Source organism: Schistocerca serialis, chromosome 9 (genome assembly GCF_023864345.2).
Source record: "Schistocerca serialis cubense isolate TAMUIC-IGC-003099 chromosome 9, iqSchSeri2.2, whole genome shotgun sequence".
NCBI lineage: Eukaryota > Metazoa > Arthropoda > Insecta > Orthoptera > Acrididae > Schistocerca > Schistocerca serialis.
In genome coordinates this window covers 51,147,731-51,174,133 of record NC_064646.1, presented here as the reverse complement: position 1 = coordinate 51,174,133, position 26,403 = coordinate 51,147,731, and the positions used below count along the sequence as shown (strand labels likewise).

General features: G+C 45.8%; 1 protein-coding gene across 1 annotated transcript in view; it reads right to left on the bottom strand.

Annotated features, from left to right (window-relative positions):
• The window catches only part of LOC126418546 (uncharacterized), a 207,570-nt gene extending 181,211 nt beyond the window's left edge, over positions 1–26,359 (bottom strand). Inside the window, exon 1 of the mRNA XM_050085361.1 lies at positions 26,197–26,359. Coding sequence (XP_049941318.1) covers positions 26,197–26,248 — 52 coding nt within the window. The 5' untranslated portion in view covers positions 26,249–26,359. The remainder of the gene's footprint in view (positions 1–26,196) is intronic.
• Between the last annotated feature and the right edge of the window lie 44 nt (positions 26,360–26,403).

Here is a 26,403-nt window from a genome sequence, read left to right as displayed (position 1 = left end):
CAGTAATGACTGGAGGCGCCCAAAGACGCTTCAGCATTCACACATGGACCACTGTCAATTAAAACCAAAATTGATATCTTCGGCTAGATTTAATGCACATTACTCATGCAGGCGCTTTAAAGCTGATGTTGTAAACCAGGAACAGGGACAAATTTGCCCCTATTTTTCAACAACTGCTTCAAAACGTTCACAAACCATTAGTCTTCACCTCTAGTTTCACAATTTGTAGAAACACGACAAATTAAGAAAACATTCATACGTTAAAATCACGAAAAAGGTGGGACAAAAGAATTTTTAAACTATGTAAACGCTTTATTGGAAAAATACATGCACATAATATTTTACGTATTTTAACAGGCCGCTTTAAATTCATACGCTTCGGACATTAAATGAACTTCTGAAATTGACATTAGAAAGGGCAAATTTTCCATAAATGTCATTGTAAGGAGGATGGATTATATAAATAACACCTCGCACTTTGAGTAAATCTTCATCGGGCATGTTTGGGAAGAAAAACTTTTCTCTCTGTCAGTTGATCGAATAAGGATGTGGTCCCCTTATTGCGCTTAAGAAAACGCTAGAAGCGGGAGGATATGTTACAGCATTGTACAGCGCGACCAATTCGGAGACAATGCCTGTCTGTGTCAGCACGACAGGGCACCCCTTGATCAACCAGGATCGGTGAGGGATTGGTTCGTGGACAATAGCGTTCGTGAAATGGACCAGCCTGTCCGGAGTCTCGACCTGAACCGCATGGAACACATTTGGGATGAGTTAGAACCTCGTCTTTGCTTCAGATCTCAACGTCCAACCTACTCTCTCTGCTTTCGGTTCTTGAAGAAGAACAGGCTGCCGTTCCTCCACAGACATACAAACCCCTCATTCAAAGTGTCCTCAGCAGAGTTCAAGCTATGATAACGGCGAAGGGTGGACACAGCCCACATTAAGTTCACTAGATATATTTTATCAGACCGTCGTTTCGCTGATAAACTGGTATGCGACTTTGACAATGTGCTGCTTGCCTTTGAAAATAAACGTTAGGTGGACACTGATGTCGCTACAGCTGTCAGGTACTCGTCGGGTACCTTTTGCAATTAGGGGGATAAAACTTTCATGTCTTCCCATTGCTCTGAGACAGGGTCCCCCAAACTCTGTTCCATGGGGAATGAATAACTGCTCCTCCCACATCGCCTTTTTAGACATTTTGACAATACTAATTATTTTTTAAATTTTATTATGATTTGTGTGTTATTATTAGTTACGATTTAGAAGAAAAGTTTGAGAACACATGCTCTAAAGGATAAGCCCACAGCGGTGACACAGTTGTTGCCAGATAATGGCTCCTTCCACTTTTTCATCAGCCAGATCAGATTCGAAAGAGGCAACTGCTCCACTCGTTTGCCGTGTGCTACTGTCTTACGATGCCTCCAAACGTCACATATCGTTTCAAGAGACGAACCACTACTTCGTTCGCTGCTGTTGGTGCTCGGGCGTTCAGTTGTTGAAAGTCTTGCAAATTTTAGGTAAACAACAAAAGACTAATAAATAATTATCAGTTATTCGAACCTATAGATGCTATCAAGTACTGATATAAGTATCAATCGATAGGTGTCGAATAAAAAAGCATCTTTATCGAGATGAAAATACTCGACACCAAAACGTATAGATACCCTTTATGTGTCTCTGGACGCAATATCAGAAAACATACACAGAAGGAAGAGTATCGACAGTAATCCTTCGCAACGTGAGTTCGTAAGCGGGGTAATAGCAACGTGGTAGGCCGCAGGTTTGAGATGCAGTATGGAGTGAAGAGTGACAGAACGGCTGACGGACGTAAACACGGCAGCAGCTCGCGCTGTTGTTGCAGGGGGGCGGCTAACGCCCCCGCACCTGTTGCCCACGCACGTCTCGCACCGCCAGCTACGAACATCCGGCTGGCCACGGCTTCCGGCCTACGTGCTCTCGCTACCCCCTTCCTGCCCCCCCCCTCCGCCCCCCCACTTCACCTTCACCCCCACTACACAGATATGAGGTCAGCTGTAGCTGGGAGCGGAGCTGTCATGCGTATTGGTCTCATTACACGTACTGAACAGCGGATAGGAAAGAGGAAATGCCGGCTAGAGTGGCCGAGCGGTTCTAGGCGCTACAGTCTGGAACCGCGGGACCGCTAGGGTCGCAGGTTCGAATCCTGCCTCGGGCATGGATGTGTGTGATGTCCTTAGGTTAGTTAGGTTTAAGTAGCTCTAAGTTCTAGGGGACTGATGACCACAGATGTTAAGTCCCATAGTGCTCAGAGCCATTTGAAAGAGGAAGTATCGCATTTCTAGCTAAATGTAATGTTAAACTGCACTCCTCCTGTCCTGCCCACTAATTCCTAGTTTGGGAAGACGTACTACGACGGAGGGCAAGATAGGAGTGAGTTTACACTACGCTAAGTGAAGTAGTATGGTGTTAAAGACAGCCATGTGACAGTACTGCCTGGGCCGGCCGCGGTGGTCTCGCGGTTCTAGGCGCGCAGTCCGGAACCATGCGACTGCTACGGTCGCAGGTTCGAATCCTGCCTCGGGCATAGATGTGTGTGATGTCCTTAGGTTAGTTAGGTTTAAGTAGTTCTAAGTTCTAGCGGACTAATGACCACAGCAGTTGAGTCCCATAGTGCTCAGAGCCATTTGAACCATTTAGTACTGCCTGGAAGACTTCGAAATGTTTTTCAGTCCTCTGGTTAGAAACTATTTTGCTGCTGTGCGCACATACATGACCAGTGCGCATTTTCCTCGTGTTTCCACTTGTTTACTGTCAACAGCAGGAAGCGGGCGAGTTACGTTACTCCGTGCAACAGTACTGCCTACTAGTACAAGCGGTCCAAGTCAGATTTGTGTTATTTTTTTTAATAACGTCATGAGTCCATGAATGGTACACTCTGATAAGTTTTTCAACAGTTCTCGAGAAGAGGAAGTGGATTACCAACTAAAAATACAGGATGATACTTAAAAAAGACGTACTGCTGTTCATACAGGTATGTAGGTAAGGAACAAAGTGACAAGAAAGGCGATCACTCTGCTTAATTGAAAAAATATCGTGATTACAGCCTTGAGCTGCCGATAAAATCCGTATTTACACAACCAGTTTCGATCGACTGACCACCATCACGTTCCTGTATACCAAATTGAAATAACGCCCCATCTTGTTGCCCTTTGTGGCAAGCCATCCTTGGCTTATATTTCAGCAAGACAACACCCGGCCCTACAGGGCGAGAGCGATTCTACTGTTTGTCTTCGTGCCTGCCAAACCACATCTTGGCAGCAAGGTTGCCCGACCTCTCCTCAATTGAGAAAGTCTGGAGCATTATGGGCTTGGCCCTTGCAGCAACTCTGTCGATCAAAGCCAAGCCGAATAACTGCTAGAGGTGAACCAACGCTTTACTGACTTGCTCAATTTGTGAAGCTCGTTCTCCTGAATAAGTGATCCAAATTTTGTGAAACTCTAATCATTTGTTTGTTCAAATGGTTCAAATGGCTCTGAGCACTATGGGACTCAACTGCTGTGGTTATCAGTCCCCTAGAACTTAGAACTACTTAAACCTAACTAACCTAAGGACATCACACACATCCATGCCCGAGGCAGGATTCGAACCTGCGACCGTAGCAGTCCCACGGTTCCGGACTGCGCGCCTAGAAGCGCGAGACCACCGCGGCCGGCCATTTGTTTGTCTCCGATTGTCGTTCCACTGGGATAATTCCTTCGCGGTACGTCGCTTTTTTACCGTACGGTATACATAAGCACTCCTAAAGTTTTCAATGTGTATTTTCTAGAAAAATTTTGGAGACTTGCGTTATCCTGTTTGCGTACGGGGTGACAAAAGTCATGGGGCAGCCATATGCGCATATACAGATAGCGGTAGTATCGTGTACTCAAGTTATAAAAGGGCACTTCACTGGCGAAGCTGTCGTTTGTGCTGAGCTGATTCGTGTGAGAAGGTTTCCGACGTGATTATGACTCCACGACGCGAATTAACAGACATTGAACATGGAATGGTAATTCCAGCTAGATGCATGGGACACTCCATTTCGGAAGTCGTTAACGAATTCAATACTCGGGGATCCACAGTGCCAAGAGAGTGCAGAAAATAACAAGACAGCCTTCACTAAACGACCAAGAGCAGCGGCGTTTACATAGAGCCGTCAGTGCTAACAGACAAGCAACACTGTGTGAAATACACGCGAAAATCGGTGTGGCACGTACGACGAATGTATCTATTCGGACAGTGCAGCGAAATCTGGAGTTAATGGTCAATGGCAGCAGACGGCCGACGCGATTGCGTTTGCTAACAGCTCGACATCGCCTGCAACGGCTCTCCGGGGATCGTCACCGTATCGGTTGGACCCTAGACGACTGGAAAACCGTGGCCTGGTCACCTGAGTAGGAGCTGATGGTAGGGGTCCAAGTGTGGCGCAGACCGCACGAAGCCGTGGACCCAGGTTGTCAACAAGGCAGCGTGCAAACTGGTTGTGGCTTCATGATGGTGTGAGGTGTGTTCACATGGAAAGGACTGCATCCACAGGTCCAACTGCACCGATCACTGACCAGAAATTGCCATGTTCTGTTACTTGGAGGGCATTTTGCAGCAAATAACGATGGTATTTTTATGCATGACAATGCACCATGTCATCCGGTCACAAATGTTTGAAATCTGCTCGAAGAACACTCTGGACAGTTCAAAAAAATGTTCAAATGTGTGGGAAATCTTATGGGACTTAACTGCTAAGGTCATCAGTTCCTAATCTCACACACTACTTAACCTAAATTATGCTAAGGACAAACACACACACACACACATGGCCGAGGGAGGACTCGAACCTCCGCCGGGACCAGCCGCACAGTCCATGACTGCAGCGCCCAAGACTGCTCGGCTAATCCCACGCGGCGGACAATTGAAACGAATGGTTTGGCCACGAATATCGTCCAATATGAATCGAACTGAGCATTTATGGGACACATAATCTGGACGTGAATCTCAATGTAGACAAGTGTAATGCGCTGCGAATACATAGAAAGAAAGATCCCTTATTATTTAGCTACAATATAGCAGGTCAGCAACTGAAAGCAGTTAATTCCATAAATTATCTGGGGGTAAGCGTTAGGAGTGATTTAAAATGGAATGATCATATATAGTTGATCGTCGGTAAAGCAGATGCCAGACTGAGATTCATTGGAAGAATCCTAAGGAAATGCAATCCGAAAACAAAGGAAGAAGGTTGCAGTACGCTTGTTCGCCCACTGCTTGAATACTGCTCAGCAGTGTGGGATCCGTATCAGATAGGTTTGATAGAAGAGATAGAGAAGGTGCAACGGAGAGCAGAGCGCTTCGTTACAGGATCATTTAGTAATCGCGGAAGCGTTACGGAGATGATAGATAAACTCCAGTGGAAGACTCTGCAGGAGAGACGCTCAGTAGCTCGGTACGGGTTTTTGTTGAAGTTTCGAGAACATACCTTCACCGAGGAGTCAAGCAGTATATTGCTCCCTCCTACGTATACCTGGCGAAGAGACCATGAGGATAAAATCAGAGAGATTAGAGCCCACACAGAAGCATACCGACAATCCTTCTTTCCACGAACAATACGAGACTGGTATAGAAGGGAGAACCGATAGAGGTACTCAAGGTACCCTCCGCCACACACCGTCAGGGTGCTTGCAGAGTATGGATGTAGATGTAGATGTAGATGTAGAGGTGAGTTCGCGCACAACCATATACCAGCAACACTTTCGAGTTATGGACGGCTGTAGATGCAGCATGGCTGAGTATTTCTGCTGGGGACTTGCAACGGCTGGGTGAGTCCACGCCAGGTCGAGCTGCTGCACCAGGCCGGGGAGAAGGAGGTGCGACACGATATCAGGAGGTGTCCCACGACTTGTGTGAGGTCAGTGTATGTAGAAGGCGAACTCGTACCCCACTTTGTGAATATCAATCAAATCGGTGAGGCGGTGAGGAGAAGTCCGCATTGTCCTATGGTGAACAACATCCGCTCGATACATTTTTAATTTTGCTTCTGGGCAAAAAAATGATTTTGGAGTGGTCGAGATACATGGGACACCGTGTATCACGACCAGCCACGTATCTCCGACTGCACCTTTAAAAGAAACTGGCTCCCCCTGCTGCCTCGGACTGTTCTCGGAGCACTGGCGACGCCCTGGCTGGAGGCTGCCCTGGTGGGCGCAACGCGCGCCGCGTTGAGCGCTCCGAGCCGAGACGCCGGCCGGCGCTGTCACAACTGCCGGCCTGCCCAGGAAGTCCCAATTGGTGCAAAGTGGCGCTCCAGCCGTCACTGCGGCCGGCCTCCAGAGCTCTGCCCGGCCGGCTGCACCTCGCCGCTACTCCAGCACCTCCTTCCCTACTGCGCGGCGCAGTCGGCGTGGACGCGCGGCTAGCGTCAGCTGCAACCTCGGGATTTTCGCAGACGATACAGTTATCTCCGCGACACGTCATCTTGGGTGGAGAGTCATCGGCAGGGAAAGTAACTTTAGGCGTACACCAGTGGAGAGTGTTGGTTTTTGCTATTCGTGTTATACACTGAAGAGGCAAAAAAACTGTTACACCTGCCTAATATCGTGTGAGGCCCCCGCGAGCACACAGAAGTGCCGCAACACGGCGTCGCATGGACACGGCTTATGTCTGAAGTAGTGCTGGAGGGAAGTGACATCATGAGTCCTGCAGGGCTGTCCATAAATACGTAAGGTTACGAGGGGGTGGAGATCTCTTCTGAACAGCACGTTGCAAGGCATCCCATACGATATGAAGTATATGAAATATACAGGGTGTTACAAAAAGGTACGGCCAAACTTTCAGGAAACATTCCTCACACACAAAGAAAGAAAATATGTTGTGTTGACATGTGTCCGGAAACGCTTACTTTCCATGTTAGAGCTCATTTTATTACTTCTGTTCAAATCACATTAATCATGGAATGGAAACACACAGCAACAGAACGCACCAGCGTGACTTCAAACACTTTGTTACAGGAAATGTTCAAAATGTCCTCCGTTAGCGAGGATACATGCATCCACCCTCCGTCGCATGCAGTCCTGGAGAATGGCGTATTGTATCACAGCCGTCCACAATACGAGCACGAAGGGTCTCTATATTTGGTAAAGGGGTTGCGTAGACAAGAGCTTTCAAATGCCCCCATAAATGAAAGTCGAGAGGGTTGAGGTCAGGAGAGCGTGGAGGCCATGGAATTGGTCCGCCTCTACCAATTCATCGGTCACCGAATCTGTTGTTGAGAAGCGTACGAACACTTCGACTGAAATGTGCAGGATCTCCATCGTGCATGAACCACATTTTGTGTCGTACTTGTAAAGGCACATGTTCTAGAAGCACAGGTAGAGTATCCCGTATGAAATCATGATAACGTGCTCTATTGAGCGTAGGTGGAAGAACAGGTGGAAGAACATGGGGCCCAATCAAGACATCACCAACAATGCCTGCCCAAACGTTCACAGAAAATCTGTGTTGATGACGAGATTGCACAATTGCGTGCGGATTCTCGTCAGCCCACACATGTTGATTGTGAAAATTTACAATTTGATCACGTTGGAATGAAGCCTCATGCGTAAAGAGAACATTTGCACTGAAATGAGGATTGACACGTACGGCGCCACGGCTATTGCCCCGTCCTAATCCATACATCAAATGGGCATCTGCCAACTCCGCATTTGTAAACATTGCACTGACTGCAAAACCACGTTCGTGATGAATACTAACCTGTTGATGCTACGTACTGATGTGCTTGATGCTAGTACTGTAGAGCAATGAGTGAACACAAGCACCGAAGTCAACATTACCTTCCTTCAATTGGGCCAACTGGCGGTGAATCGAGGTAGTACAGTACATACTGACGAAACTAAAATGAGCTCTAACATGGAAATTAAGTGTTTCCGGACACATGTCCACATAACATCTTTTCTTTATTTGTGTGTGAGGAATGTTTCCTAAAAGTTTGGCCGTACCTTTTTGTAACACCCTGTATATTTAAATCTATATTAGAGAATAAAAATAAAATCCACGTTCATTTTGATGAGAATTGAAAAAAAATCATCTTTAGCTTATGACTCCAGAGCCTTAGCCGTTATGGCCGGCCGAAGTGGCCTTGCGGTTCTAGGCACTGCAGTCTGGAACCGCGAGACCGCTACGGTCGCAGGTTCGAATCCTGCCTCGGGCATGGATGTGTGTGATGTCCTTAGGTTAGTTAGGTTTAACTAGTTCTAGGTTCTAGGGGACTGATGACCTCAGAAGTTAAGTCCCATAGTGCTCAGAGGCATTTGAACCATTTTTTGAACCGTTATGCTAAAGAGCGACTGGCTAAATTCATGTTATTTTTGATGGTTTAGTGACTCACGATAAATTATTTTCTTCATATTTTCACAAAGGGTATGCACTAGGGTGGATGACTGCATGGAGTGAAACATGGCAGTCAGTCCTAAACCACTGTATGGGTGGTTTCAAAAAGTCTTAGTCGCAAATAAATATGTACTGTATTCGGAAGTAAATTAAGGATAACAGTAACATTTCATCATCAGATCCAACGTCAATAACTGATACCTACATTGTTATATACGTTCCAATAGAACCTACTTTTTTCAACTCAGTGGCGTATATCAACAAAAGAAATACGTTTACTTTATTCTGCAGTGCTTCTCGTTTCCGTGTCGGCAAATTTCGCAGTCGCTAGATGTCATTATCTTTCACTCTTTTAAGGAGAGACGGAAGGCAAACCGGCTCAAAAAATAAATTTTTAGATTTTTGCGTATTCGAAATGCCGGCTATTTTCTGCGCAAAACAGTTACTGTTTCATATAAATACGACAGTTTTTCGTCAAGTATGGTGGTTTCCCTGACGTTCTGTGCGATCTCTCATTTAAATGCCACGCCTTCTTTTTTGCACTATGCAGAGATAATGCAAAGGCTTTTCTTTCTTGTACGTTATTTTCTGCTTCTGTTTCTAAATTAGAATGCATTGGACATGTCCAGAAGAGAATGGGATCCAGGTTGACGATATTATTAAAAGATGGTAAGAAGATAGGTGGTATAGCTCACATGACAAATGTTGTAATACATCGATTACAGAATTATTATGGCTTGGCCGTAAGAAGAAACGTTGGAAATATAGAAACCATGAAAAAAGGTGTGTGGGCTATTTTTTCCCATAAACTTTCCACAAAAGAAAATCCTCCGAAACCTAGGCCAACATCCGGTGTCAATTTGCAATCGATGCGGAATCTTTATAATCATTACTTTTTAAAGTTTCAGGTACCATTATTTTCTAAACTAATTGGGTTAGAAATATGAAATTTGGCAAATTGTACTCAAGGTGGTAGTAAGTTACTACAAGTAAATTGAGAACCACTAACCCCACGGAAACTATTTTATAATAAGTGGAATTTTATTAGTGAAAAAATAAAAAGTGCACCTTTTCAAATGATGAAATAGCATTGATAGAATAGGGATTAAAAAATTGCCTTCCGTCTCCTCTTAATACAGGGTGTTTCAAAATAAATATACGGGTTTAAATTCGCCTTACAATTGTAAATAATACACCAAATGAAAGAGAAACGTAAACAGTTTTTCCTTACAGTTATCCAGTGTGAACACCGATCACACATCCGAGTCTGTAGGCGAGTTGCTCCGAAACCTTGATCAGCGTGTCAGGAGTAACTGCTGCAGTAGCACTGTTTGCAAAGTCGGACAGATCAGCTGGTATCGGAGGCGCACACGCAGGATCGCGTCAGATCGTGCGTGGACGTGCAGGTCACGCACAAAATGCTGCGTCAACCGCGCACCTGCATACTGAGGCGGCGCACCATCTTGCTCCCAAATAAACATGTGTTGTTCAGCTTCCTCCCATTGAGGCACGGGCCATAGCTGTAGCACATCAAGATAAGAAACATCAGTTACAGTTGATTCACTGTAAAAGAATGGCCCATAAACTTCCAGCTGGGATACTTCTTGGGGCTAAGCGTGAAAGACGTTTTTCAATCACTCTTTGTCATTCCATACTCTTCAAACTGCGCACAGGTATATAAACAAAACTTTTTGAGTTTCTCTTTCATTTGGTGTATTATTTACAATTGTAAGTTGAATGTAATAAATGCTACAACGCCCTGAAACCGGTATGTTCATTTTGAAACAGCTTGTTTTTCCTGCTGTTGCCAAACAGTAACATTGTATCCTATTAGTCTAGAGCCACTGGCAAAGAAACAGCGATGCAAAAGATATACAGGAACCGCGAGATCTATAACACGTTATACAACAATAGTCCACCAACAAGAAACTGAGTTGCACATTTTTAATCAGGTTACATGTTTCGATCACTGTGGATCATCTTCGGATCTAAGCACTTGCGTTAGCAACCCGTCTTCTCTACCCAGAACCACCTTTCACAGAGTACTGAGGCTCGGGTCAGTTGCTGAACAGCACCACGCCTGCTCGCCCGTACACACAACTCGGGTAGCCGTCGCTCATCCCTTCCTCTTATGGCCCGTGGTACACCACCGCCGCCTCGGCCACGTATTCGGATGGCGCCGTTATGCCATGCGCGGTACACATTAACCTCGACGGCATGCAAACAGATTACAAACTTAGCCGTTCCGGGGATCCTTCCAACCTCGACTCCAAAGCCAATCACCGTGCCCTTTTAGATGTTAGATAAATCGGCCCGTTTCCGCATTACGAACAACTATTGCACTGTTTTCCGCGTCCCCTGACAAGTTTTCTATATCCTCTACTGCTATTGCTGCCACCTGCCGTCTGCGAGTGGTTGCTGCACCGTACCGCGCGACTGCTACGGTCGCAGGTTCGAATCCTGCCTCGGGCATGGATGTGTGTGATGTCCTTAGGTTAGTTAGGTTTAAGTAGTTCTAAGTTCTAGGGGACTGATGACCACAGATGTTAAGTCCCATAGTGCTCAGAGCCATTTGAACCATTTTTTTGCTGCACCGTGACGTCGAACATAGGCGCACTTTGACTGGACCGTGTACGTACCGTATGTAGATGACGTTCCTCTTTCTTAATCATTGCAGTTGCGCCGAAATGATAAGCAATTGCATAGCCAGGCATGTAGTTAACTTCCATGTCAACTTGACTGCCGCTTTCAGGAATTCAATTTTTTTGACCGGCAGGCTATGTGCGGCACCAAGACGCTCATGACGTACGGCAATGGCACGATATGAACCCAGTGAAAGCCACACACAGCTGTCGTAACACATCACAAGTAGACACCTCGATGCAGGCTGCGTGTGCCGATGGCTGAAACGTTGGCATTTTTAATTACAATCGGAAGGTGGCCACTATAAAGAAAATTACTGAGACAAACTGCATCCAGCAGCCGGTACCGCATAGATTGCTGTGAATTCCTGACAGAAACCCGCAGCATAACGGGCGACACCCACCGCGCCTCCACAGTGTCTCCATGTTAAACAGCTGGACGCCGGCCAGATCTGCAGCACGCCCGACTCCCTGGTCGGGGCTTTCTCACATATGGTGAGCCCGGAAAACTTTTGTGCGACTGACGCGGGAAAGGCCATCGGTAATGGAAATTTGTGGTAAGTTCCTATGGGACCAAACTGCTGACGTCATCGGTCCTTGGGCTCCCACACTACGTAGTCTAACTTAAACTAACTTACGCTAAGGACAACCCACACACACACACACACACACACACCCATGCCCGAAGCAGGACTCGAACCTCCGAAGGGGGAACTGCCCATCACTGAAAATACTCGAAAATGCGATTCCGACGCATCAATCCCTTGCTGTCACGTGTCTGCACATGGGCGTCTCCTCTACGCTTTGTTCAGAAGGAAGGAAGGACTATTAGATTCAAAAAGGGCTCTGAGCACTATGGCACTTAACTTCTGAGGCCATCAGTCCCCTAGAACTACTTAAACCTAACTAACCTAAGGACATCAGACACATCCATGCCCGAGGCAGGATTCGAACCTCCGACCGTAGCGGTCGCGCGGTTCCAGACTCTACCTCCTAGAACCGCTCGGCCACTCCGGCCGGCGGACTATTAGGGGTTAACGGCCTTCCGACATGAGGTCATTAGAGACGGAGCACAATCTAAGGTTGTTTCAACGATTGCGAAGGACATCGGCCCTGCCTTCTCAAAGGAACCGTGCTCGCATGTGCCTCGAGTGAAAATCACGGAGGGAGCTCACTGGAAACCTTAATCAGTATAGCTAGATGCTGACCTGAGTCGTCGTCCGTTAGTGAAAAGAGCAGACGTTTTTAGAGAGCAGTAGGATCCAACATAAAATGGTGCTCACGACCAAACACCACGTGTTCATTGACGGATGTTAGGCACAGCACAGCTCGTGGAAAGGTGCTGAACTGCTTGTGCAAGAGTTTAAGACTGTAAATGTTTCGGCACAACTCCCAGCAAAGCTTGCAATATAAAAGTTAATGGTAAAATGGAGTGAAGTGAATAAAAACCGAAAAGATTTCCGACACCAGAAAACATCACTGCTCCAGCGAAGGAAAGCCTGGATCGTAGTTTGGAAATTACATTCTGTGCCAGCACGAATTAAGAGATCGTCGTATCGAAACATTATCAAAAAGTATTTGCATCTGTATCCTTGCACATTTACTGCTGTGCATGAATTACATTCTCCAGACGAACTTTTCGCTTCTTGAGTGTTGCTGGTGGTTTCTGAGTGAGGTGGTATCAGCACTTTTAGATTCTCAGTTGTTCATTTCTTCAGATAAGGGCTGGTTCAGTCTGTCAGGCCATGTGAATTCACAGAACATTCACCATTATGCATAAAAAATTATCTTAGTTTCAAAAGCCGTTGCATGATCTCAGAGCTGATGTTTGCTGTGCAGTGTCTGGTGTCTGCATCGCAACACGATTCTTTCACCAAATGCTAACGCTCACTGCGGTACTAAGAAACTGTTTAATCCACATGTAGGTCACCTCACGGAAGACGAACGACTGTACGGGTATTTTCAGCAAGACGGAACAGCAGCATACCCTGGACTGGCAGTCTTGCCTCGAGTGCGTGAAGTGTTTGGTGAGGATAACCGGCAGAAGCAATGCAGTTTCCTGGCTGTTGGTACAGTTCCCATTATGTAGGCTTCTGCCTGACCTTGCTCATGGTTTCCAATTCTCGACATAACATAGGGGGTTTACCCCAGCCATGCAGGCAGGGTAAGTAAAATGTGATGATGCCAAGTGGTGTCCTTTGCCTTATCTAGATAAAACAGACTGAGCGGAGGTGTTGGCGTTTAGAAAAAGCCTGTCAGACTACTGTTTCCAACCTAACCAGATGATCGGTTGTGGATCATCCGTAGCAGAAACCACACTGGTAGGGGGACAAATGGCCGCAAGATTTGAGAAACCAGCATAATCTGCTGGCAACCACATTTTCGAGTGGTTTGCAGAGCACATTAGTGAGGCTAATCGGTAGCTGTTGGGAGATGCTCGGTTTTTGCCTGGTTTAAGGATTGGGATAACAATACTGTCCTGCCATTGTGACAGAAAGACGTCTTTGGGCCAAGTCAAGTTGAAGAACCTGAAAAGATGTAGTCTTTGAGTAACGTTTAGGTGTTGAATTATCTGATTATGAATTGAATCATGGCCTGGGGACACTGGTAGTTTGTAGAGAGGGGGAGGGGATGAAACACGGGGGATGTCTTTCAACTCACCATTTCTGCAGTATAAAGATAGCCAGATAAGAAGCGGACGTCGATGTTGTTGCAAAGTAGGTCACGAGGTGTTGAGCAAGAGCCGACACGTAGGCACAAAGACCAGAACGGTTGTTGATCTTTGGCAGCCTGGAAGACTATGGAGCTTTGTTTACTCCTGGGACGAGGAGGCGCGTTCTCCCAGGCAGGAGATGTAGTGCTGACAGCATTGCTTCTTGCTTCACTACACAGTGGGCCTTAGCACGAAATCACCCAAAAGTCATGAGGTTGGTCTGCAAAGGACGTTGCTTTAAACGCTACAGGGCTCTTCGGCGGTCCTAAACAGGTATTGCAATGTCTTTGATCCACCATGGCACAGGCCGGCGACGGAGGAGACCTGTAGAAAGAGGAATAACAGTTCCAGTGGCGTGGGTGATCGTGTCAGGTGCGTCATGCAACACCTCATCAATACAATCAGACAGAGAGGGGGCGAAGGTAACACTAGAGGCACATACTTGCCAAAATGCACTCTGAAGCTTCCAACATGGTAACTGGTCCATCTGGTGTTGGCGAGAAAGTGGCAGGATCACTGAAAAGTGGGCGTATCGCAAAGATCGTCACGTAGTGCCCAAGCCACGAGATTGGAGGACGAGATCGTTAGGTTGATACACGGGAAGGTGCCACGGGCGGCACTGAAGTGGGCAGGAGAACCACCGTTGAGAAGACACAGGTCAAGGTTATGAACAATTTGATCAATTAGAAGTGATACTCCTCTGCAGGGGGTGGTGTGCGCTGAAGTTCCTAAGTAGGAAAAGAAGGGAGGGGGTGGAATTTGCTGCTTACTTGGTCAGCCCAAGTAAGTAAGCGGCCTGCTGGGAGGTAAATAAACGTTGCAGATGGTGATCGCTGAAGCCGTCTGCACCCGTACCTTTATTGTTTCCAACGTAGTGTGAAAGGGGAATCCACTCACTGACATCTGTGTGAACCAGTGTACAGACCTCTCCAGATGTGCTGTTGGGGCTGGCAAAGTTTCGACAAAATGAACAATGACCATGGAGTGATGGGGAATGGTAATCAGTGGAGTGCGTTTCTTGTAGAGCAATGTAAATTGCAGAAGAGGAGGAAATAAGGTAAAAATTATTGCATTCCATCCTGGCCAGGTGGTACAGCTGCCGTTTCGAATTATTTCAAACCGAAAAACAGTCTGGTTTGCAAAGTTATTTAATTTCAGTAATGTGTTTCGCCCTTTTGGGGCATGTTCATACTGTCTACGAAACAAGAAAATAATCCGTTACAAACAAATAGAGGGAGGGAGGGCCATTGGCCTATCATGTGCGACTGTACGAATTCTGGATGCATCGGACGAATGTACACCTTGCTGCTCGAGATCAGTCTGTTTGCAACATAGGGTCTCTGTGGAAGATGATTTCTTGGACCATATTTAAAGTTTTGTGTTGGGCAGTGGTCACTGGTATGTTACCCACACATTCACGTGCGTGAAGAGCTGTAGACTGTGCAGCAGAGGAGGCTTTAATCGGCAGTTCAAATGGTTCAAATGGCTCTGAGCACTATGGGACTTAACATCTATGGTCATTTGTCCCCTAGAACTTAGAACTACTTAAACCTAACTAACCTAAGGACATCACACAACACCCTAATCCGCAGTGATGTCGCACAGAAAATAATGGTTTCGTCACGATAAAAATATCGCCATCAGTACGAGTAAATACTAAGTATTGCATAAATTCTTTCGCTCCCAGAAGTCTGGCTTGTCCCTCTTCGTATGGGGTAGCCAAGGCAGGGAAAGCAATAGGGTTATAAGTGTCCGCATTGGAATTTCTATTCCTCTCTGATAAGATGGCCGGATCATAATGACCATTGTTTTGGTGTAATCTGATATGTTTCATATGTGGAACGTCTGCCCTGAGTTCACCTACTTCGGTCAAGGGCTCACCCACAAGCACCACCCAGCCGCAGTAAAGTCCATAATGGCATGGCAGCCATTGCCGGGGGTCCTCACGCCCCAGGAGAACAGCCATCTACTAACTGCTATGCTTGGGTAACTAACAGCTCAGGCATCAGCAATGTGATTCCTTTGTTGTCGGGGGACCAAACGAAAAAAACATTACGCCGCACCACATCGGATTGGCTACTGCATTAACTTTGAAGTGCATATGAGTCTGCACAGGTACTGTGTGCAGATGTTCTTCAACACTGCATGCAGAACGCGCTGTTTAAGGTGTTCTTGGCTGGTCAGTCCACACTGCAGAAAAATCGGAGAAATGAAAGTCAGATCCAGAAGGGGACCCAAAAAGTACAGAGCTATTACAAATGATTGAAGCGATTTCATAAATTCACTGTAGCTCCATTCGTTGACATATGGTCACGACACACTACAGATACGTAGAAAAACTCATAAAGTTTTGTTCGGCTGAAGCCGCACTTCAGGTTTCTGCCGCCAGAGCGCTCGAGAGCGCAGTGAGACAAAATGGCGACAGGAGCCGAGAAAGCGTATGTCGTGCTTGAAATGCACTCACATCAGTCAGTGCAACGACACTTCAGGACGAAGTTCAACAAAGATCCACCGACTGCTAACTCCATTCGGCGATGGTATGCGCAGTTTAAAGCTTCTGGATGCCTCTGTAAGGGGAAATCAACGGGTCGGCCTGCAGTGAGCGAAGAAACGGTTGAACGCGTGCGGGCAAGTTTCACGCGTAGCCCGCGGAAGTCGACGAATAAAGCAAGCAGGGAGCTAAACGTACCACAGCCGACGGTTTGGAAAATCTTACGGAAAAGGCTAAAGCAGAAGCCTTACCGTTTACAGTTGCTACAAGGCCTGACACCCGATCACAAAGTCAAACGCTATGAATTTTCGGCGCGGTTGCAACAGCTCATGGAAGAGGATGCGTTCAGTGCGAAACTTGTTTTCAGTGATGAAGCAACATTTTTTTCTTATTGGTGAAGTGAACAGACACAATGTGCGAATCTGGGCGGTAGCGAATCCTCACGCATTCGTGCAGCAAATTCGCAATTCACCAAAAGTTAACGTGTTTTGTGCAATCTCACGGTTTAAAGTTTACGGCCCCTTTTTCTTCTGCGAAAAAAACGTTACAGGACACGTGTATCTGGACATGCTGGAAAATTGGCTCATGCCACAACTGGAGACCGATAGCGCCGACTTCATCTTTCAACAGGATGGTGCTCCACCGAACTTCCATCATGATGTTCGGCATTTCTTAAACAGGAGATTGGAAAACCGATAGATCGGTCGTGGTGGAGATCATGATCAGCAATTCATGTCATGGCCTCCACGCTCTCCCGACTTAACCCCATGCGATTTCTTTCTGTGGGGTTATGTGAAAGATTCAGTGTTTAAACCTCCTCTACCAAGAAACGTGCCAGAACTGCGAGCTCGCATCAACGATGCTTTCGAACTCATTGATGGGGACATGCTGCGCCGAGTGTGGGAGGAACTTGATTATCGGCTTGGTGTCTGCCGAATCACTAAAGGGGCACATATGGAACATTTGTGAATGCCTAAAAAAACTTTTTGAGTTTTTGTATGTGTGTGCAAAGCATTGTGAAAATATCTCAAATAATAAAGTTATTGTAGAGCTGTGAAATCGCTTCAATCATTTGTAATAACCCTGTACTTCAGCCAAAAGGTGACGTAGAGTAAATCAATGAATATTCAGAGAAAGGAATGCAGAGCCCAGGGAGTAGCTGTGTCGACATCAAATCTTGCCACCAATATAAAGAGAGTAAGAGAAAGATGGATACTCAGAGATGAAAGACTGCAGCGCAGGAAAGGAAGTAGGTACTGCAATAGCCTGGGAACCTGTGCTAGTCACACACATACCCATGAAGGGATTGGGAGCCCACGAGAGGTCACATGCTCGGATTGAACAAGGCTGGCGAAGGAAATAAGCAACGTTTCCCTCAAAGGAACTCCCAGAAATTACCTTAAGTGAAGCAGAGAAAGTGTGCAAAACCTAGACATCGATAGCTTGACGGGAGTTTGAAACCCTGTCCTCTGGAATGAGAATCAGTGTCTTAACCACTGAGGCTCCTCGATTGCACTAACCTGGGCAGGTTTGAGAACATTTTTCCAGACAACTGACATATCATTTAGTGCGGCTCCCCCTCCATTTTGTCACTCTGTAACATATCGTTTAGTTGCCCCTCTCCATTTCCCCACATAAGCGACATATCATTTAATGTGCCCCTCCATTTTTTTTTACATAAGCAGTTTAGCATTTAGCGCCTCCCCTCCATTTATTCACGCAAGTGACATATCATTCAGTGCCGCCCCTCCCCCCATTTTTCGAGACGTGACATATCATTTAGTGCCCTTTCCATTTTTCCACACAAGCAACCTATCACCTAGCGCTTCTCCTCTGTTTTCCACACAAGCAACATATCATTTAGTGCTCTCCTCCATTTTCCCAAAAAAGTGACATACCGTTCACCACTACCCCCTGCGTTGCACCACACAAGAGACATATCATTTGGTGCCTCTCCCCATCCATTTTTCCACACAAGTGACATATCAATTAGTGCTCCCCGCACATTTTTCCACCCAAGCGACGTATAATTTCGCACCACCCCCCTGCCTTTACTGCTGCTCCATAATATTATTAGTTGCTATTTCTTAGTCTCTTGGTAAGACCTTTAAAAAGCAAATCCAAATGTAACGACCGTAGAAATGGGTTGTTTTCGCTGCTATTAATGACACTGTGTAAAAATTTTGCACTAGGAGTACTTAGAGGCGCCTCTCTTAGCTTGATTCGGGTTCCCGGGTTCGATTCCCGGCGGGGTCTGGCATTTTCTCTGCCTCGTGATTACTGGGTGTTGTGTGATGTCCTTAGGTTAGTTAGGTTTAATTAGTTAGGTTTAAGTAGTTCTAAGTTCTAGGGGACTCATGACCATAGATGTTAAGTCCCATAGTGCTCAGATCCATTTAGCTTGATGCCCAATGCAGCTGCTTGTGTCATTTGGCCCTTAAACCGGCACTGTGCACAACTCGGGAATTATTGTCACCTCAGCTAGAATGCAGGGTGCAACGGCCTGAATAGTCCACAAGACACCAGGTATTATGTAGGCTAAAAAAACTGGTTTTCGGCACCATGGGCATACAACAAACTCACCAGCCAAATGAAGTTTGCACACAGCATACTTTACAAACTAATTTTAAATGATGCAATGTACTCTTTTGTCATTATGCTAATAGCCAAAAACCAGACATCAGAATTCTGGAAGTACGGACACATATGCAATATCTAAAAAATGGTTCAAATGACTCTTCAAATGACTCTGAGTACTATGCGACTTAACTGCTGAGGTCATCAGTCGCCTAGAACTTAGAACTAATTAAACCGAACTAACCTAAGGACATCACACACATCCATGCCCGAGGCAGGATTCGAACCTGCGACCGTAGCAGTCCCGCGGTTCCGGACTGCGCGCCTAGAACCACTAGACCACCGCGGCCGGCTGCAATATCTACAAATTTATCTAAAGCCATTACAGAGAAGCGATTAGAACTCCAGAACTCTACCTCACGAGGTGGTGACAGATCACAGACTTTGTTCCGAATTTGCTTCCCAGCATGACAACGAAGAAGAGCAGCAAACAGTTAAACAACTACTTTGTCTATCGTTCTATAGTTACTTCGTTTTCTTACGAAGACGCTTAGGCGTCCACAAGGGCTGAGGCGGGGGGGGGGGGGGGGGGGGGGTAGAGGACAAAAGAGGGCCCTTGCCCCACACCCCCTCTGGAATCTGAAGTGCAGAGTTTTTATTCATGTACTGGGTGGATAACCGTCACTTCACTGGGATGTAATGAGTTTTTTGTGCCACGTATAACATTTAGTTCTGATGGCATCGCGTATCTTGAATCTGACCAGCTCCTTTACATCAGAAATGCCAATTTTAGAGCTTTGCTCCCTTCTGCAAAAATTTCTGCAGGCGCCACGCAAAGAAACACTCATCTAGACAAGGTACAATATGGATGTGTGTCAGCACGTGTGTGTGTGTGTGTGTGTGTGTGTGTGTGTGTGTGTGTATGTGTGTGTGTGTGTTCCGACATAGCCCTGGTATTCCTAACCCAGTTTCAATCAAACTTCGTACAAATAAGAATTATTGTAAGGAAAAAATACAATGGTCAAAATAAATGCTGAATATTGTTTATTGTCAATACTGGAAACAAAACTGACTTTATTCTGTCAGGTACAGTCATAAAAAAGAAGATGCACACATTTTTACTTGATTAAAACAATAAAAAGAAGCCCATCAAACGATTCCGTTCGAAACATGCAGTTTCTTCTCACTGTCATCTTGCATAACACACTGTTTGGAACCCAACTGGCCCTCCTTGTAACTGAAGCCAAGTTTGACTGTTAGGCGTGCTCCTCACCAAATTATCCGAACAAGCATGCATGATGTTGTTCCATATCGCCACAACGACCTCCGTGACGACCCGTAAGGTCTCTGGTGGCACAGGCCGACTGCAAACCACTCGTTTTAGCAAGTCTCATGCATTCTCAATGCAGTTGTGATCTGTAGAATACGGACGCCATTCCATCTGCTTACTTCTGTGCTCGACTAGGAAGGTGTTCATAAGATTGTGACGATGGGGGCTTGAGTTGTCATTCATCAGTGTGAATCCCGCCCGAATATGTTGACCAAATGGAGCCACAGTGCACCAGCCATCCTCCTACCTACTGCCACAAGGGTTGTCCTGCGGCCACACATGATGCCTCGCCCATAACATGACTGCGCCGCCTTGATAAGGGTGGTGGTCTGCAATAGAGTGAGGGTTCTCATTGTCTCCACACACAAATATCAGTACTGTCAGGGTCGAGGCTGATGCGGGTCTCATCAGAAAAGAGTGTTGTGCCCCTCTGCTGGCTAGTCCACAAAGAACGGCTTTGTGTCCGTGCGACACGACCCCTCTCGCAACCCGGTTTAGCGAAAGAACCTCGAGGAATTTTCTGGCAAGCAATCCCTGCGCACGGAATCTACTTTGTATAAATTGTGTTGACGCCTGCACGCCTGTAGCTTTTTGGTACTGCCACCACAGACGTGTAGCATTGTGTTGAGGGTTTGTGCTTGCTGTTATACGCAGTTACCTATCGCTCACTGCTGCTGTTTTTCTTCTGCGGACACTACTGTGACGATCCTCAGCTGATCCTCCCACTAGGTGCCTATTCCAAATTCTGGACACATCACTTTGAATCACAGCGACATTCGACGTCCACCTGTCCCATTCCCTGCTGTATTAGAGTGACTATACAGAGTCTCTGATCATATGTTACTGTTGTCTGAACAATCCTGAAGCAACACAAATCTCATAATGACGTGCAGCACAATCAGTGCAACGTTTACACGCGACACAATTACCAAAGACTGCACATACGAGGTGTGGCTAGAAAAAAACTGGACTAGTACTGGTGAAACAATAAAATGAATGCAATAAGGCTGAAAGTCGCGTGGCCTGTCACGTGACTCTCGCTCCGCCTACTGCTCGAGTTTCATCTGCCTCCTGCACTCAGTCTGCCCGTGGCGTCCTTTTTAAGTAGTTGACGTTTTGTCTGTGCGTCGGAAAATGTTGAGTGTACAGAAAGAACAGCGTGTTAACATCAAATTTTGTTTCAAACTAGGAAAATCTGCAAGTGAAACGTTTGTAATGTTACAACAAGTGTACGGCGATGATTGTTTATCGCGAACACAAGTGTTTGAGTGGTTTAAACGATTTAAAGATGGCCGCGAAGACACCAGTGATGACACTCGCACTGGCAGACCATTGTCAGCAAAAACTGATGCAAACATTGAAAAAATCGGTAAATTTGTTCGACAAGATCGCCGTTTAACAATCAGAGCAGTGTCTGAGTTAACAGGAGTTGACAAGGAAAGTGTTAGGCAGATTCTTCATGAAAGTTTCAACATGAACAAAGTGTGTTCAAAAATGGTTCCAAAGTGTCTCACAATTGAACAGAAGGGACGCCGAAGAATGATTTGTTCTGACATCCTGGAAAACATTGAAAGTGATCCCACCTTCTTACAAAATGTTATTACTTGCGATGAATCGTGGTTTTTTACTTACGATCCCGAAACTAAACGCTAATCGATGCATTGGAAAACTCCTGGTTCTCCACAACAAAAAAAAAGCACGAATGTCAAAATCGAAATTCAAGGCAATGATGATTGTTTTTTTTTTTTTTTTTTTTTTTTTTTTTTTTTTTTTTTTGACATCAAAGGGATTGTGCACATTGATTGGGTACCAGAGGGACAAACAGTGAATCAGCATTACTACATTAGCATCCTGGCTACCCTACGCGAGCGAGTACGGAGAAAACGGAACGATTTGTGGAGAAAAAAAGTCATGGATCCTTCACTAAGACAATGCCCCAGCTCACAGTGCGTTGTCAGTGAAGACGTTTTTGGCAAAACACAACATTCCCATCTTAGATCATCCATCCGACTCACCTGATTTGGCCCCCTGTGACTTTTTTCTTTTCCCTAAAGTCAAGTCAGCTTTGAAAGGAACTAGATTTGAGACTGTTGAAGCAGTAAAAGAAAAAGCGACGGAAGTAATGTATGGACTTACGGAAAATGATCTGCAGCATTGCTATGAACAGTGGAAAATTCGTGTGGAGCGGTGTAGAGACCGAGGAGGAGAGCACATTGAAGGAAATAACATGAAATTGTAAATAGTTGTAAATAAATGTTTTTTCCAGCATCAGTCCGGTTTTTTTCTAGCCGCACCTCGTATTACCCCCTCAAAGCAGAAACTTGGACTGTTTCTGCTAGAATCACATTACAAACAAACGAATGCGTTGATATAATAAGGTATTTCTGGTTCATAAAGTTCGATGTTACAATTTAGCAATAAGTAAAATTTATTTTGGCCACTATTTATTACTGATAGCCGGCCGCGGTGGTCTAGCGGTTCTAGGCACTCAGTCCGGAACCGCGCGACTGCTACGGTCGCAGGTTCGAATCCTGCCTCGGGCATGGATGTGTGTGATGTCCTTAGGTTAGTTAGGTTTAAGTAGTTCTAAGTTCTAGGGGACTGATGACCACAGATGTTAAGTCCCATAGCGCTCAGAGCCATTTGAATCATTTATTACTGATATAGGACATCCCTGGCTTTCTTAGGGGTGAAGTAATGATCAACAGTTTCTAATAATGCCACTGAGTGATTATGATTTACCTATTGACACACTGATGTTCAGAAAAAACAAGATCTCGGTCGACTAGAGATAGGACATTAATATTCACAGGACATGTACGTTGTTATGTTCTGCAAAAATGATTGGTATTTGAACCACGTCGGCCCATAGGATCAAGGTCAACGTTGATATTGCTGTGCAAAACCACCTACCGATAAAATGTGCCTGCAGCTTTAATCGCTATAAACCTAAGGTAATGGATCAGTGTGACTCGAGCAGACGTGCAGAATGCCTCGCAGACATATGTGCAAACCGTACTGTCAAATCAGTGAGTTTGAAAGAGGACGCATTATTGGCATGAGAAAATGTGGTGCATCCATCCAGGAAATTGCTACTCGTGGGGAATGAAGTATTTTGGCAGTGCAACGGGTGTGTGCCGAATGGTTCAAATGGCTCTGAGCACTATGGGACTTAACATCTGTGGTCATCAGTCCCCTAGAACTTAGAACTACTTAAACCTAACTAACCTAAGGACATCACACACAGCCATGCCCGAGGCAGGATTCGAACTTGCGGCCGTACCAGTCGCGCGGTTCTTGAATCGCCTAGAACCGCTCGGCCACCGCGGCCGGCCCAAATGGTTCATGGAAGACCGTACAACGCAACGAGATGGGTCAGGTTTCACCACCCAGACCACCCCCTGAAAAGATCGACTCCTCATCCGAATGCCATTGCAGGACAGATCTGCGACCTTATCGGCTCTGGCACAGCAGTAGAGCAGTGTAACACATTGTACACTGTCAGGGGTGACAGTCTGTCTCCGTTTATTACGCCATCGGTTATGTGCGCAAAGGCCGCTTCTCCACCTACCTTTGACGGGTGTGCACAAACATGCTGGATGGGAATTGTGTATGGAACGATGTCACTGGAGACAGGAATGGCATCAGCTAGTATTTTCGTACGAATCCAGGTCTGTTTGTTTGAAAATGATGGCCGCATTCTGGTTCGCTGCAGAGAGAGGGGGGAGAGGGGTGCATCAGGTAGTGTTTTCGTACGAATCCAGGTCTGTTTGTTTGAAAATGATGGCCACATTCTGGTTCGCTGCAGAGGGGGGGGGGGGGGGGGGGAGAATGTCATCACAATGACTTCATTCGCACAAGACATACAGCATCAACCCAAGGCCTTATGGTGTGGGGTGCTAGGGGTACAGCCACAAATCACAGATGGTGCCTGTCTGGAGCACTATGACAAGTGTGACCTACGTGAATGATATCCTGCAACCTGCAGCCATACCATTTCTGCACAACACCTGAGACGCCATTTTTCAGCAAGACAATGCACGACCACATGTTGCTGCATGAACACGTGTCACAGGATGTCAGACTTTTGCCCTCCCCTCCCCCCAAATCAACAGACTTGTCATCAATCGAAAATCTGTGGAATACGGTGAAACCACAGGTGCAGCACTTTGACCCCATGCCAACCACCACAGATGAACTTTGGAACCAGGTGAATGCAGCTTGGATGGCTATACCACAGGACGCCATCCGCTCCTTACATGCATCGATGGCATCACACATGGAACAAGTTATCAGGGCCCACGGCCAACACTGTGTCTGCCAGGCAACAGGACACATGCTGAACTGAGGTGATTGAAAGGCTAATAATTTCTGCAGAATATACTAATGTACATGTCGTGCAAGTATGAACATCCTGTCTATAGTCATCAAGGTGCCCTGTTTATATATAGGCTATATGACTTAACTTTGAAAATTTGATTTATAGTACTAAGTCAAGCTCATTGTTGCAAATCTGCGATGCTAGAAGAATTTACTTTCCTCCATGTGCTATGTGTGAATATAGTCAACTTTCATATTTAAAACACCAATGAATTCGATGTCAAACGCATTTCAACAGTTGGGTGGCTTTCTGTCTTCCCTCGAACATTATGCCTCAAAACTGAAGCACCAGTGTGCTACATAGTTACGCTGGAAGTACGATTGCTACGACACCTCACCAAATACAGAATGCCCCGAACAAAGCAGGGCTGCTGCTACATATTTTAGCCACAGCAGTCCATAGAGCCGACTGACACCTTCACCTAAAACTGCTATGTGTAGTGATAAGTTCGAATCAATTGACAGTTTCAATGTTTGAAACCTTCTGTGCGTTCACTTGAAGAAATTTGGATAAATTAACTGATAAAGCGGAAAAATTCCCCATTGAAAGGTTTTGCAGTAATAACTACATTAACACAAAATCCCTTAAACTGTATGGGCAAAATGTATTCAAATCATAAAGACGAATATTCTTGATGTCAAGATCGCCTTACAGTAGCTCTGCAAAGCAAGTTTCAAAATAAACAGACGATTTTTTCCTTACGCATCGGAACATTGAAGGAGTAATTTAATTAATACCATCAATATGTCAGTTAACAACACACATCCAGTGTTAGATTATTTAGTGGAAATTCTACACATATGAATAATACGAGCTAAATTAAAGTTACCGTACTTTCTTAAAGGACCGCTCAGTCTATCGAATGGCGAAAATACGTAATACTTCAACCCCAATGAATTATTTCTGTGGAAAATCCATACTAACCTGCTCCAACCAGTCAGTATAAAGGAAACTAGAAAAATAACAGTCATATTCGCACCTTACGTTGACTAAAAAATGCTACCTACGAAAAGTAATCGAATGTCATTCACACATGCGCATTTGCTTTAGTGATGATTCGATGTAACAATGCATGTGTGTCACCCATCAAGAAAATACACTGGCGTTGCAGGTAAGACAGTTAGAAATGCTAAAGTAAGTACGGAAATAGGGCAAAGTAGTTTCAACTAATTTCAGATCAAATAGTAGAAATCAGTATATGTGTGTCTGTGTGTGTGTGTGTGTGTGTCTGAACATTTTGGCGTAAGGGTTGATTGACATCCAAAATATGGAAAGTTGGAAAAACTATGAGTACGTATGGTGCTTGCAGTGAACTGATAAAGGTAATAAACACAGCTTCTGAATTCTGAAAAGAAGAATAGAATCCTTTCCACCTTTAGGTTGAAAAGGAGACGAATTTCGTGCACGAGCTGTGACTGCAGTGAGGTGTGCTGGATGATTTACGCGACAGGTACTTCCGCGCCTCTCCTCTCACCATCCCAAAAGGTATACATCTATTATTGTGTAGAATATCCATAACGAAACCTACGAGTGCACCACTGGCGAAGTATTGTTGTGTAGAACATCGGTTACGAAACCCCTGCGAGCACCACTGGCGAGTCGTTCTTCGGATGCCACTCTTGTGAAGCAGGCTGCTGCCGTAGTTTGAGCAGCCGCGGACTAACCTGCGCTGCTGCGCCTGGCGCTCGGCTGTGTCGCTGCCTCCCTGTCTCCCATCCTCTTCGCGACTGTACGAGTCCCCGCCGCTGGCCGCTTCGCAGCCACCACAACACACCTACCGACTGACAACCGCGGCCGGGCCAGATACCTTCCCGCGCGCTGGATGGTTGACAGTCTACTGTCTGTGGCGAAGACAAGCGAAAAGCGGAACC